The sequence below is a fragment of the Gracilinanus agilis genome, chromosome 2 (assembly GCF_016433145.1).
Source record: "Gracilinanus agilis isolate LMUSP501 chromosome 2, AgileGrace, whole genome shotgun sequence".
NCBI classification, from domain to species: Eukaryota; Metazoa; Chordata; class Mammalia; order Didelphimorphia; family Didelphidae; genus Gracilinanus; species Gracilinanus agilis.
In genome coordinates, this window is record NC_058131.1 from 602,100,625 (window position 1) to 602,114,046 (window position 13,422).

General features: G+C 38.9%; 1 protein-coding gene across 1 annotated transcript in view; it reads right to left on the reverse strand.

Moving 5' to 3' along the window:
- RASGRF1 (Ras protein specific guanine nucleotide releasing factor 1) overlaps positions 1–13,422 on the reverse strand; it is a 204,311-nt gene that overhangs the window by 100,039 nt on the left and 90,850 nt on the right. Inside the window, exon 5 of the mRNA XM_044660151.1 lies at positions 12,019–12,272. Coding sequence (XP_044516086.1) covers positions 12,019–12,272 — 254 coding nt within the window. The remainder of the gene's footprint in view (positions 1–12,018; positions 12,273–13,422) is intronic.

Consider the following 13,422-nt stretch of genomic DNA (forward strand, 5'->3'; position numbering starts at 1 on the left):
TATATATATATATATATATATATATATATATATATATATATATATATATATTCCCCCTTGTCTATCAGGGAAATCTCAGTTAGCTAGAGAAGGTCGATTTTTATTGTCTTCTTTTTTCTGGGAAAGAAAGACAGAACAACAAACATGTCCTGTGATTACCTTCATGTCTAAAACAACTTATTTCATCTTTCCTAAACTATTCCAGTGGAACAGATATTTTCATTTTTTCTGTCACCCAAAATGCTGGGTACCATAGTGTTATTTTTGGATGTTCATAAATTTCTGAACTGGAGAGCATGTCTACCAGATGCCCCTATTTGTACCATCCTCTGTCCCCTGACGACTTCCCTGTCCCAAACCCACCCTCTTTGCATACTCGCTTCCTCCTTCTGCTCCCCATGCATTATTGTCATTTTTCACTTGTGTCTGATTTTTCATGACTCCATTTAACGTTTTCTTGGCAAAGATACTGGAGTAGTTTCACATTTCCTTCTTCAGCTCATTTTACATATGAGGAAACTGAGGCAGGCAGGGTTAAGTGATTTGCCTGGGGTCACATGGCTAGTGTCCAAGTTCAGATTCGAACTCACAAAGACAAAGCAGCTGGTGGCAAGAACACAAACTTATGCTTGTTGCACAATGTACCCAGCTTGCCCTTCCTGAATACAAGTTGCTGTGCAAAGGTAACAGGAAGGAATTTGTGGGGTGGCTGCTGCTTAATCTCCATTGCTTCTCATCTAATTCTTTAAATCTGAGTGTGTGTTAATTTGTATGAATAGTTTATGCATCTTCAGAACTAGTGTTTACTTAATCTTGTCTATAAAGGGTGAAACGAAATAACAGTATTGTATATTCTACCACTTGAAGACTTATAAAAATGCACCTTCATCTCAACAATCCTGAGGTAGATGGGGCAAGTATTTTTTTTAAACCATTACCTCCTGTCTTAGAACTGATACTAAGTATTGGTCCTAAGGCAGAAGAGTAGTAAGGACTAGGCAATGGGGGTTAAGTGACTTGTCTAGGGCCACACAGCTAGGTAGTATCTCAGGTCAGATTTGAACCCAGATCTTCCCTAGTCCAGGTCTGGTGTTCTACCTGATGAACTGCACAGCTTTTCTTGGGAGAGTATTTTTTATTCCCGTTTTTCAGATAGGTTCGGGGTTGGAATTCAAATCTAATTCTCTCTCAATTCCAAATCTGTTCTTTCTTTTATATTTCACTGTCTCCAGAGCTCTTCTGTCCCTCAAGATCATTCTTTTGATGAGTCTCTAGGAAGTCGGTGGAACCTCATTATTGGAATCTTTTCTATAGCATAGGATTTAGCAGAATTTGGACTTTCTCTCTTGGTCTCTGTCTCTGTCTCTCTTTCTCTCCGTCTGTCTCTGTCTCTGCCTCTCTCACCATTTAGAAGTTTCAGAAGTCATACAAGACAAACTACAAACACAGCATGATAAGGTGGAATTCTTCACTTTTGGAGTGAGTCATCATGGTGTCCAAGTCCATTAGAGCACAGGCACAAACATGGCTAATCACAAAAAGACTATTTGTGAGGCTGTAAGCTCTTTGAGAATAGAGTTGTGTTTAAGATTTATAAATGACATAGTGGGTAGAACTTGGACTGTGAATCAGGAAGCCCTGAGTTCAGATCCTGCTTCATTCACTATATGATACTGGGCAAGTGGCAACTTCTTTGAGTCTTAGTTTTGTCCATTGTAAAATGGGAATGATAATAGTAGCTACTTCCTGGGATTGTCATAAGGATGAAATGCACTTTGTAAACCTTAATGCTCAATATTAATGGTAGCTATGATGAGGCTAGTGATGATGGTGATGCTGATACAGCCCTCAACCCAAACTCCTAGCATAGCACCTGCTCATGGAATGTTCTTGATCAATGGTTGTTGAGGATGATAATGGAAGTCCTCAGAGTACTTGGGGTTTTTACCAGATGGTCATTTGAAGATCACATCCCAAGCAGAAGTGTAAGGAAGAAGGCATTATTTAGTTGTAGTCTAGGCTGCTTTTGGATATGGTCACTGAAGATTACAACAGATCTTTCTGAGGGAATTGTTGCTCTAACTTACTGACCTGCTGAGGATTGCATCATGGGTCTACTCACACAAGACTGAGAATCAATCGATTGTCCAATCAATCAGCCAGCCAACAAGCCCTTATCTAGAATCTACTATATACTAAGCACTAGACCATCTGCTAGAGAAACAAAGACCAAAACAAAGAATCCCTGTCCACTAGCAGCTTACATTCTACCAGAGGAATACAACCTGCTCACAGATAAACAAATATCAGGTACATACAAAATAAGTACAAAATTTAATTAGGAGGGAGGCAGTAAGAAGTGGAGAAACCAGGAATGGCTTCCTGAAGGAGATGGTCCTTGAGTTGAGTATTCAAGGGATTTAGGCATTCCAAGTGGCAGCAGTGAAGAGGAAAAGCATTCTCAGCACAAGGGACAGGACAGTTTGTGGCAAGTCACTGAGACAAGAGATGTCATGTTCAGGGTACAACAAGAAGGGCTGTTTGGCTGAGGTGCTGAGTGAGTGAGAAGGAATATTTAGGAAAGACAGATGTCAGTCAGTTACTCAGCTACCTCTTGGCTCTGTTCCTGTGGAGCCCTTCTCCTATTGATAAGTTTTTCTTGGAATCTCCATTTTGGAGAAGAGTTCCAAATTAGCCTTCTCTGATTATTCAGACAGCCACCAGGCTTCTATGAATGTAATTAGCCCCTAATTCTCCTTTTAATGTGATATCTTTTCCCATTAAAATGTAAGCTCCTTGAGGGCAGGAACTATCTGTATTTTTGCTTATATTTGGTTTTCCATTACTTAGCACAGTGCAGGGCTCTTAGTAAACCCTTAGTAAATGTTTATTGACTGATTCGCTGATTTAGCCTTTCTCATGGGATCATAGATTTAGAGCTAAATGGGTCCTTACAGGTCCCTCATCTTACAGATGAGGAAACTGAGGCCAGGAGAAGTTAAATGATTTGCCTAAGGTTATATAGTTTATAAATACCTCTGACAGAATTTGAAACCAGATCTTATTGTTTTTAAGCCCAGGGCTCTATCCACTACAGTACTGGCTCATAATGTTATTAATATTTTGAATACTAGTTCATAGCTATAACTTAATAATATTTACATTTTAATTAATTATTAACTAGTTAATAATAACTAATAATTTATTATTATGTATAATTAATTCATATAATTAATTAATAATATACGATATACAATAATATACAATGCTTTGCAAATTACAGCTCATTTTCTTTATAATATTCCTGTGAACTAGATAAGACAGGTGTTATTTCCATCCTACACATGTTGAAACTGAGCCTCAGAGAAGTGAATTTTTTTCAAGGTCACAATAAATGGTGGCTCCAAAGACGTGAACCCAGGTTGTGATTCCAAGACTAGAGCTGTTTAACTATTTTAGTCCCAAGCATTGAGGATGGGGAATGCTGGCAGCTAGGTGATCTACTTCTTTGACACTTGGGCAAAGTGAAACGGAAATTCAAATGGTTCTTCTATTTATAGCAAGAAAAAGAAACAATTTGGTATTTAATTATTTTGCTTGGCCTTCGCCTGTGGACCATCTTAGCAATTTGTTTTTAATAAGACTTGTCAGCCTACTTAATTCTGAATGCCCATATGACTACTGTGGCTTGTGTCAGGGTACTAGTAATTAGCTAACACATTTTTACTTAATAGCATGCTGTTATTTTTATTAAGAGCTCTAGGCCTCTGGGGCTTTGAATTCACCCTTGTTACAGACAGGACTAGAGCACAAGAAATACTCTGTTGAATCCTCTACTGAGAGCAGGTGGCTCTGTTTTACTTCTTTTTGCTGTTGGCCTTAGAGACATCATCAGAGTCTCCAATTCCCCTCTTTAATTTTTGCAGGGAAGAAGCAGCGTTTCTTCTCCAAGGATCACTACATGTGAGCTCTCTTTGCAAAGTTATTGTTAGTCAATTATCAGTGATCACACTTTATAGTACGTCAATGCTAGGAGGTACTTTTAGTTAAAGGTCTTTTAGTCCAAATCATTGCATTTTCCAGATGAGGTCTAGAAAAAGGATGCAATTTGCATAAGATCACAGAACTAGTAAGTGGCAGAACCAAGAATTGTTCATCCTCATTTCAATGAGGAAGAATGAATTATTATTATTATTATTATTATTATTATTATTATTATTTAAAAACCCTTACCTTTTGTGTCTTCAAATCAATACTGTTTATTGATTCCTTTATAAGGTTCCAAGAGTGGTAAGGGCTAGACAATGAGGGCAAAATGACTTGTCTAGGTCAGGTTTGAATCCAGGACTTCTCATCCAGAAATGGTGGTCACTGAACTTATATGTAAGAATCTCTGCTGGCTTTGTATTGACTTAGAAAACCAGACATTAATGATATTTACATCCCATTTTATTCTTATTTATTAAAAACATTTCCCAATTACATTTTAATCTGATTTGGATAGTCCTCAGAAGTGTTGTGGGTTGTACCTCTGGATGAGATGATTTTTTGGGTCTCTTCTGAGTTTAAATCTCATAATGTTATGAACCTACGGAGTTAGAGATAATTATAGTTTCTGCAACTTGAAAGCTTCCTAAACATCTTCTTCTGAGGGCTCATCATGGCTTGGAAGTTACTTGTTGATTGATTGGTCATAGAGAATGGGATGCTTTAGGACTGGGAAAGGGCAAAAGTACCAATTCAAAAAATAATAATGGTAATACTAGCTAGCATTTGTTGAAGATTTGTGAATCACTTTCCAAATATTATCCCATTTTATCCTCACAACCACGCTGAGAAGTGGGTGTTATTATTATCCTCGTTTACAGAGAAGGAAAATGAGGGAGACAGAGAGGTTAAGTGACTTTCCCAGGGTCACACAGATAGCAAGTTTCTGAGGTCACATTTGATCTCGGGTCTTTTGACTCTAGGTCCAGCATTCCATCTTAGGAGAGTGGAGTTTGCAAATTATATCTTTTTTCCCCTTTAACTCTTACCTTCTATTTTAGATACTATACTAAGTATCAGTTCCAATTCAGAAGAGCAGGAAAAGCTTGGCAATTGGGGTGAGGTGACTTGCCTGGGGTCACACATCTAGGAAGTGTCTGAGGTCAGATTTGAATCCAGAACCTTCTAGCTGTAGACCTGGTAGTCTATCCACTGAACCACCTAGCTACTCTTGAAAACTATATCTTAGTAAGCTTGGTTTCAATATGTCTTGAAATTCTAGAACGTATTATTTAAAGGAAGCATTAATGAACAAATGCATAGGGAAAGATGGAAAAGGAAACAAATATGCCCTAGAATTAGTATGACTTTATCAAGAAATAGTCACTAGACTGTTAGATCAAGGGAATGTTTAAATAAAAATTGTTTCCATTTTAACAAGGCATTTGACCCAATCTCGCATGTTATCCTAATGAATGAGATGGAGAAATGTAGGCTAGAAGACGCACTAAATGGTTAACATCAAATTTAGAAGGAGTTTTAGTGGTGTGCTCTAGGTGAGTTCTTGGCCCTGAATTATTTAATACTTTTTAGTAATGACTTTGTTGAAGCCATAATTGAAAAAGTGATTAAATTTGTAGATGACACAAGGCTGGAAGAGAGGGAAAAGAAAATTTAATAAATACACTGATTGGAAGAGTCAGGATATAGGAAGACCTTGGTGGCCTTTAATGGGTCTAAATATCATAAGGATAACTATAGAACCTGTATCTTAAACATAGGATAAAAAAAGTCAATTTCATTAAATACAAAATAGAGAAGACGAGAAGGTATAGCCAGTTCATCAAACTATGGTTTGTCTGAAAAAAATCTGGTAGCTTTATTGAACTGCAAGATTTGATTGAACAGGACAATTTGGCAACTCCAAAAACAAATAGGATCTTATGTTTCATTAAAAGAAGAATACAGGGGCCAGCTGGGTGGCTCAGTAGATTGAAAACCAGGCCTGGAGAGGGGAGGTCCTGGGTTCAAATATGACCTTAGATAATTCCTAGCTGTGTGACCCTGGGCAAGTCACTTAACCCACTTACCTATTTTTGCCACTCTTCTGCCTTGTAACCAGGAACTTAGTATTGATTCTAAGACAGAAGGTCAGGTTTAAAAAAAAAAAAAAAAGATAAGACTACAGCTAAGTCCCTATCAGGACAGATAATCTTCTGCAATGGCTACATTTATTCAAATTTGAACTCTTTGAAGCCATAATAATGTAAAATATGATCATTGATTCTAATCCAATGGAAAAAAATTGAATGCAAATTCAAATTATGCTACTACTTCAGGGACTTGTTATTCATACTAATTGGGATCTGCTGTGGTACCTAGAAAGCTGGAGGTGATAATCACACTGTAATCTGCCCAAATCAGACCACACATGAGATATTTTGTTCAGTTCTGGGGGCCTCATTTTAGAAAAGACACAGATAAGTGGAAGGAAACCAATCAGGGCCTTGAAGAGCTTCTAGATCATACTATATAAGGTGCAGCTGAAACAGTAGGAGGGTGTTTAGCCTGCAGAAGCAAAGACTTTGGGCTTGCATGATAGTTGTCTTTATGGATTTAAAGACTTGACACTTGGACAAGGGATTAGATTGGGGCCCCAAGAAGAAAAGAATGGAGGGCAATGGGGAGGAAGTTACAGAAAGGCAGACTTCAGGAAAAAAACAGGCTATGAGGTGACAGAGTGAATAGAGTGCTGGCCTGGAGTCAGGAAGATTTATCTTCCTGAGTTCCATTCCAGCTTCAGACTTTTACTAGCTGGGTGACCCTTGTTAAACCACTTTGCCCTGTTTGCCTCTGTTTGCTCATCTGTAAAAAAAAAAAAAAAAGATCTAGAGAAGGAGATGGCAAAAAACTCCAATGTGTTTGCCAAGGAAACCCCAAATGGGACCAGTGGCTTCTGAGGCACTTTGAACATTTATGGGTTTATATGAAATAATTCTGGCAGAGAGGAGATGCAGAGGTTTCTGAACATGACTATTTTGGATTGAACTTGGAGTGAAAATATGAAAGTGAGTTGTAAACCATTTAAAATCTCCAATAAGAATAGTCAGTTAAACATTACCTTTTGAGGTCTAATCCCAGCAGTCTACCCTCCTGTGTAGAGGCCAGCTGACTGACATCTGTTGTGTAGTCTCCATGAAGGCAGCTTCCATAAAGCCATCAAAGACAATAGCACACCTAACAACTTGCAGGATGGGCATGGACTCATTTTGTGGACAATTGGGTGAACAGCCAGGGCTCCATGTGTCTGTTCACTTTTTTCAAAGGCAAGAGAAAGGAAAGAACAGTGGCTGACCACTAAGCTTTGCTTTCATCTCACCTTTAAATTTGCCTTTCCCATAGAATATCCCAGATGCTTAAATAGTCTCACGCCAGGAAGTTTCGCCCCAGGCAGTTCCATGTATGCAATGGCACAATTGGTCTCCTGGTTGGGATCAATGCAACTCTGTTTTGAGCAGTTTACATCTACTATTTAGTGCTCTGACTCCCTCCGACACAAGCTCACTAAAGGTGATCTCTTTTTCCAGGTGGAGACCACTAGGGGATCACATGTGCCATCTGTCAGGACTCTTTCATCACTGTCCCAAGACACCACCATTACTCTGAGTAAGTTTGTGTTTCTACGGGTCTCCTCAATAAATTGGAAGGATGAGGATTCAGTGTGGGTTCCATCTTGTTGGTTGGATGCCAAAGCTTGGGGAGCCTGACTTCCCAAGCTACCTTCATCCACTACTCTCTCCATATTCCTGTAATTTATAATCTACTCTGAAGATGATTCTGACACTCTAATGATCTTCACTCAGTGTCACCCAGAAAATCTCAGAGATGCACCCCAACACCTTCCTCCAATTGCCCAGGGATTCACCCCTGAAAAGAATACTTCTCATAAGAGACCATGCTCTCTCTCTTACCTTCTGACATACAATTAATCAGTTTAGGCATAATTCTATCATTGTACACTCAAACTCTGCCCTCAATACTCTCGATCCAAAAGGCTCAGAGATTGACTTCTTGAGCAAATCTGTTGATTACTAGGAGAATATTCTAACCACTCCTTTCAGGCCTGAAGTATAATCCTTCTTTGATTTGGTTACAGAGACATCCTGTAGATGCCACCAGGGCTCCTTATGAATTTGTTTTCTTAAGGAATAGAATGATAGTATGATCAATATTTGTAACTTGGCCCAGAGCCTGATCCCTGAAGCGATGAACATACTTCTGATATCACACACCGAGAAAAACAGACATTTCTACTCATTAGTCAGGAAACAATGTCATGTTTTTAGCTACAAGTAATGGTTTCAAGAGAAGGAAATAAAAGGTAATTTGGTGTTCTAATTGGTTTTTGAACCTCCCTTATAGTTTTCTTTAGTTTACCTTCGACATCTTTCGAAACTGGGCTAATCAATCTAGAAGCTTTGCAGAGGTGATCATGAAAGCCAAGATTATATTCCATGAGGCCAATAGCATTAAATTAGGTTAATATCTTTTCCTGCAGAGATCAAAGGGTTTATAGATATTGTAACATTCATCTTTTGACACCTCATGCAGGCACAGGAATAGGAATTCTGATTTCCATTCTAGAGATGGAGAAACAGAGCTAGAAAGGTTACCTCCCTTAACCAAGGAAGGTCACAGAGCAAATAGGCAGCAGGGCTAGAAATAGAACTCATGTCTGCTAATTCCTGGTCCAGGGTTCTCTCCATTATAATGCCTGCAATGCCCTGTAGGAAGTCTGTTTGTCCATAAATTAAAGCCAGGCCTGGCAACTTCAGTATTAGAGAGGAGATCTGTAACCATAGCAACAGAAACAGCACTCTCTGGATGAAAGGAGAAGTAACTAAAGGAAAGCAGCCAGAAGCAGGAGATTTAGCAGTCTCCTTAGATTTTTGTGGACTGAATTGGATCCCATGCTGGGGGGAGGGGGTGGGGTGGCCCTTGTCATAATGAGGGGAGGAACGATCCATTGCATGAGATGTTGGGGGGCCTCTTGCTGGACTGGTTGACTGTGAGGCTATGATTTTGGAGGGACCAAGTTTTTTGGGGGAGGGGAGTATTCTGCTTATAGGTAGGAAGTTGCAAAGCGTTAAATTTTGTCTTGAGATATAGAAAAACTTTTCAACAGTTAGTTTTCCACAAATGTCATTAATCTCCTCAAGAAGCATCCCTGGCTCCCTATTATCTCTAAGACAAAACATACACTCCTTTGTTTGGTGTTTTAAGCCCTTCATAACCTGGCTCCAACCTAGCTTTCTAAGTTGATTTTCTATTGCTTCCTATGCATAGGGTACTCATGCTTCAGCCATACTAGCCAATTTGTTGATCCCCGTATAGGAAATTTCCTTTTTCTCCTCCTTGGCTTTGTTCAGGCTGTTCTTCATTCCTAGAATGCTCTGCTTTATCACCTCTAGCTAGAATCTCCAGCATCCTCTGAGGCTCAACTCACATGTCCCTTCTCACACAAGTATTTCCTCTTTGCACCAGTTGGAAGTGCTCGCCTACATCCCACTTCAAAATTGCTTGGCATTTACTTTATACTTAGTTTATGCTTACTTATCTGTGTACACGTTTTCTTCCCCCTGTCCCCTGTTGTCCCCACATGTAAGCTGCTTGAGGGCAGGGACTGTATTTTGACTTTATATGGTCACATATGGTGTTACCATTACAGGCAGATAGGCACAGGAACCCTGGGAGTGGCAGCACTTAACCACCAGTCCTGCTTCTAACTTAGCTTTTCCGTATGAGAAGACAACTTTCTGTGGAGAAAGGGCCAGTCATTGCCACCAACTACCAACCCACTGCCACATAGGACAAGCAAACTAACCTAGTTGAAGCAGCAAGACTACTTGAGGGAAAGCTAGGAAGTAACATGTGCTTACCAAGACAAACCACCACTACCACCATCCTGAGCATACTCCCCCCTCTGACCTTGACGGGGACTTCCCAGGACCCTGAGCCCAAGAGTCTTGGGAATTGCACTGTTTCCAGCCCAATGCCTTCAGACATCATCCTATGGAGATAAAAGGCTGGCAATTGATCCCACAGGTGCTACAGCCACATCCATTGAAGACCCAGAAAAGAAAGTGCTTGGCATAAAAGTCTTTGGCACTGTCAAATATTGTGGTAACAGAAATGAGAGCATTTTATTGGTGAAAATGATTTTAAAGAAGAGGCATCAATATCTGCTTTTCCTCTTTCCCCATTGTCCACAAGATTTTTCCATTAACTTGCAGCTGATGTCTTCTATATGGGTTGTCTCCCCCATTAGAATGTGAATTTCTTGAGGGCAAGAACTCTCTTATTTTCTTTTTGTATAGCCTTGGCTCTTAGCACCATGCTTTGCACATAACAAGTACTTAATGGATGCTTCATTTACTCATTCATTCATTCATTCATTCATGCATGCATGCATTCATTCAGTGTGCCTGGCACACCATGAATGCTTAATAAATGCTTGTTGAATCTTGTTCTGATTGGGAGTTTTGATTCTGGTAGAGGGAACTTTCAGGAATAATACTGTATTGGGAAAGTCCTTGATTCCAATGAGAGTATATTCCTAATATACTATGAACCTGTCTATCATGCCAGCTAGGCACAATACTTTTCATCCTCTTAGTTTCTTTAGGCACATAAAGACAGAGAATGTCACCACACATGTTTAGCTATAGTGTGAGTCTTCTTTGTCTTTGGGCTAGAGCAGCACTATATAAAATATTCATCCTTGGTATTTGTATATGTCTTTAGGGTAGAATGTATGTAAACATATATATATACATATATATATATATATATATATATATGTATATCAGAGTGAATCCAGCTTTGGACCTGGAGTCAAGAAGACTCGAGTTCAAGTCCAACCACAGACTGTATGACTATGACCAAATCACTTAACCTTGTTTGCTTCAGTTTTCTCAGCTGTAAAATGAATGGGAAAAGGAAATGGCAAACCACTCCAGAATCTTTGCCAAGAAAACCCCAAATGGGATCCCGAAGAGTTGGACATGACTGGTTATTCAGTCCATATATATGTATATATACATATATATATATATATATAGTTGTGTGTACATGCATGGATTCATTCATTCACTGAAATATTCATTGACTGCCTTATATATAAAAGATAATGTTATTGGCATTGTGGAGTATACAAAGATGAATAACATGATTTGCTTTTAGAGTGCTTATCGTTTAGTACAAGAAATATCAGGGAATATAGAATAAATATCACTAAATAGAAACAAAGTAGAAGAGTTAAGCAGAGGGAAGATGAGTTCAGTTTGAGATATGGTTAAGTTTTAGATTGCAGCTTTCAGGTGGAGATGTACAATGAGATAGGTGGAATAGTTGGAAGGTGAAGGCTGGAGACATAGATTTCTAAAGTAATCTTTAAAGGTAATAATTGAAGACATCAGAGTGGATGAAATCACAGAGAGAAAAGGAATGAGGACAGATCTTGAGGTACCTCCATATTTAGTGAGATGAACCATAGTAGTCATGAAAGGAGACAGAGAAGAAACAGAAAGGTAAGAGAAGAACCATTATGCAGTATTATGGGACAGAAATCTATAACAACTTTGGGTAGGGTCAGTTTGAGTGGAAAAGCTTGAATTATGGATTATTTAAAAAACAAGTGTAATCTTATTTCTATATACATATAGGGTATAGTGTTATATGAACAGAAAAGATTCATTTCTAGAATTGTTTATTTGCAATAATTTGTCACCTAATTGGAGGAGTATTAAAATAACTTGTTTTCCTAATGATCGTAAACACTCCCCTTTCTTACTGGTAACCTTTTTTATTTGATCAGTCTGCTTTATCAACCCATTTTTTGATGGCTCTCTGCAGGGAAAAAGCAAATTTCAGCAGAGTCCTCTGAATGCCCACCATTTTACTGCAGTTGCTGATTGGAAAAAACCCAGGAGCATCTTACTTAGAGCTTCTCCCTTCAAAAAGAACACTCACCTATTTAGGAAGATGCTGCTGACATCATCGTGTGTAATAGGAGGCTTTTTTGAGCTGGCAGCCATCCTCAAGGGACGGAGGAAGTTATTGACTAAGATGTGCAGTTGCTGGACATATTCTGCTTCTGCCTCAAGCATGCTAAATACCACTTGGTTTCTTTTCCGCATGCTGTCAGCATGAGGTGACCGGATATAGTCCTGAATAATTGTCTTCCATTTTCTCCGGCACAGCCAGCCTCGCAAAAAGCTTTGCACCTGTGAAAAAAGAAGATTTTATTTTTTCTCCTCCTCTGATTATGTATATGGAAAGATGGCACCACATTTTGTTCACTCGACAAACACTTGCCAAATACATGCAAGGCATTCTGCTAGGTGTTGACAATTAAATAAAAAAGATGAAAAAAAGACCATGACAGTCTCTAACTCTTCAGGAATTTATACTCTAATAAAAGAATTTATAATCTCATAAAAGAGATATAGTATGTATACATACATATGTGTGATAAAAATGTGGTAACTATGATATTTTGAAATGGGGCAAAGGAAAGATCCAGACTGATCCAGGAATGCTTGTGGCAAAAGATATCACTTTCAGACAATGAATCAGTGAAGTCATCATGGAGGAAGAGGATGCCAGGGCTAGGCCTTCCTTAACCAAAAAAGTTTTCAACAGGTAGAATTGAGAATGTGTGCTTGGCAATGAAATACAGAATAAGATTGGGGTAGTCCATTCCAGCTGCAACAAGAAATGTTTGAAGGGAAGGAGTGAAAAATAGGGTGAGAGACTCAAAGACCCTGAAGGTTGTAATTAATATTCATCATGATGATGAGGAGTTATCCAATTAGAATAGATAAGGCAGATTGCCTTAATCTCATCCCTGGGACTCCTCAGATGAAATTGAATACACGCATATCTTGAACTTCTGCCTACTGATTCTACAGGGAAATGAGCAGGAATATTTAACTCTGATGTCTGTTGTCTGATTCCTTTTTGCTGGCTAATTTTAGCAAGAACTAGGGAAAAAATTAATTCATATACAGGAACATTTGAAGAATGTTCCCCACCACTTCCTTTCTTATATTTCAGTGGCATAGCAGAAAGAGCCCTAAGAGTCAGGAGAGCTGGATTTTAGCTTTAGTTCTGCTACTAATTCATTGAGCAACCTTGAGCCAGTCACTTCACCTTTCTCTGGACTTAGATTTTCTCTCATCTGTAAAATAAAGGCACTGGATAGATGTTACTGAGGTTCTTCCCAGTTCAGGTATATGGACCCATATATACTATGACTGAAGGATTATGTTTTCTCAATGTGGTAAGGGTCAGCAGTTCAGGAAAATTCCTGTAATCCTGAGGATCACAGCCTTAAGAGCTAGAAGGTACTTCAGAGACCATCTAGTCTAACCC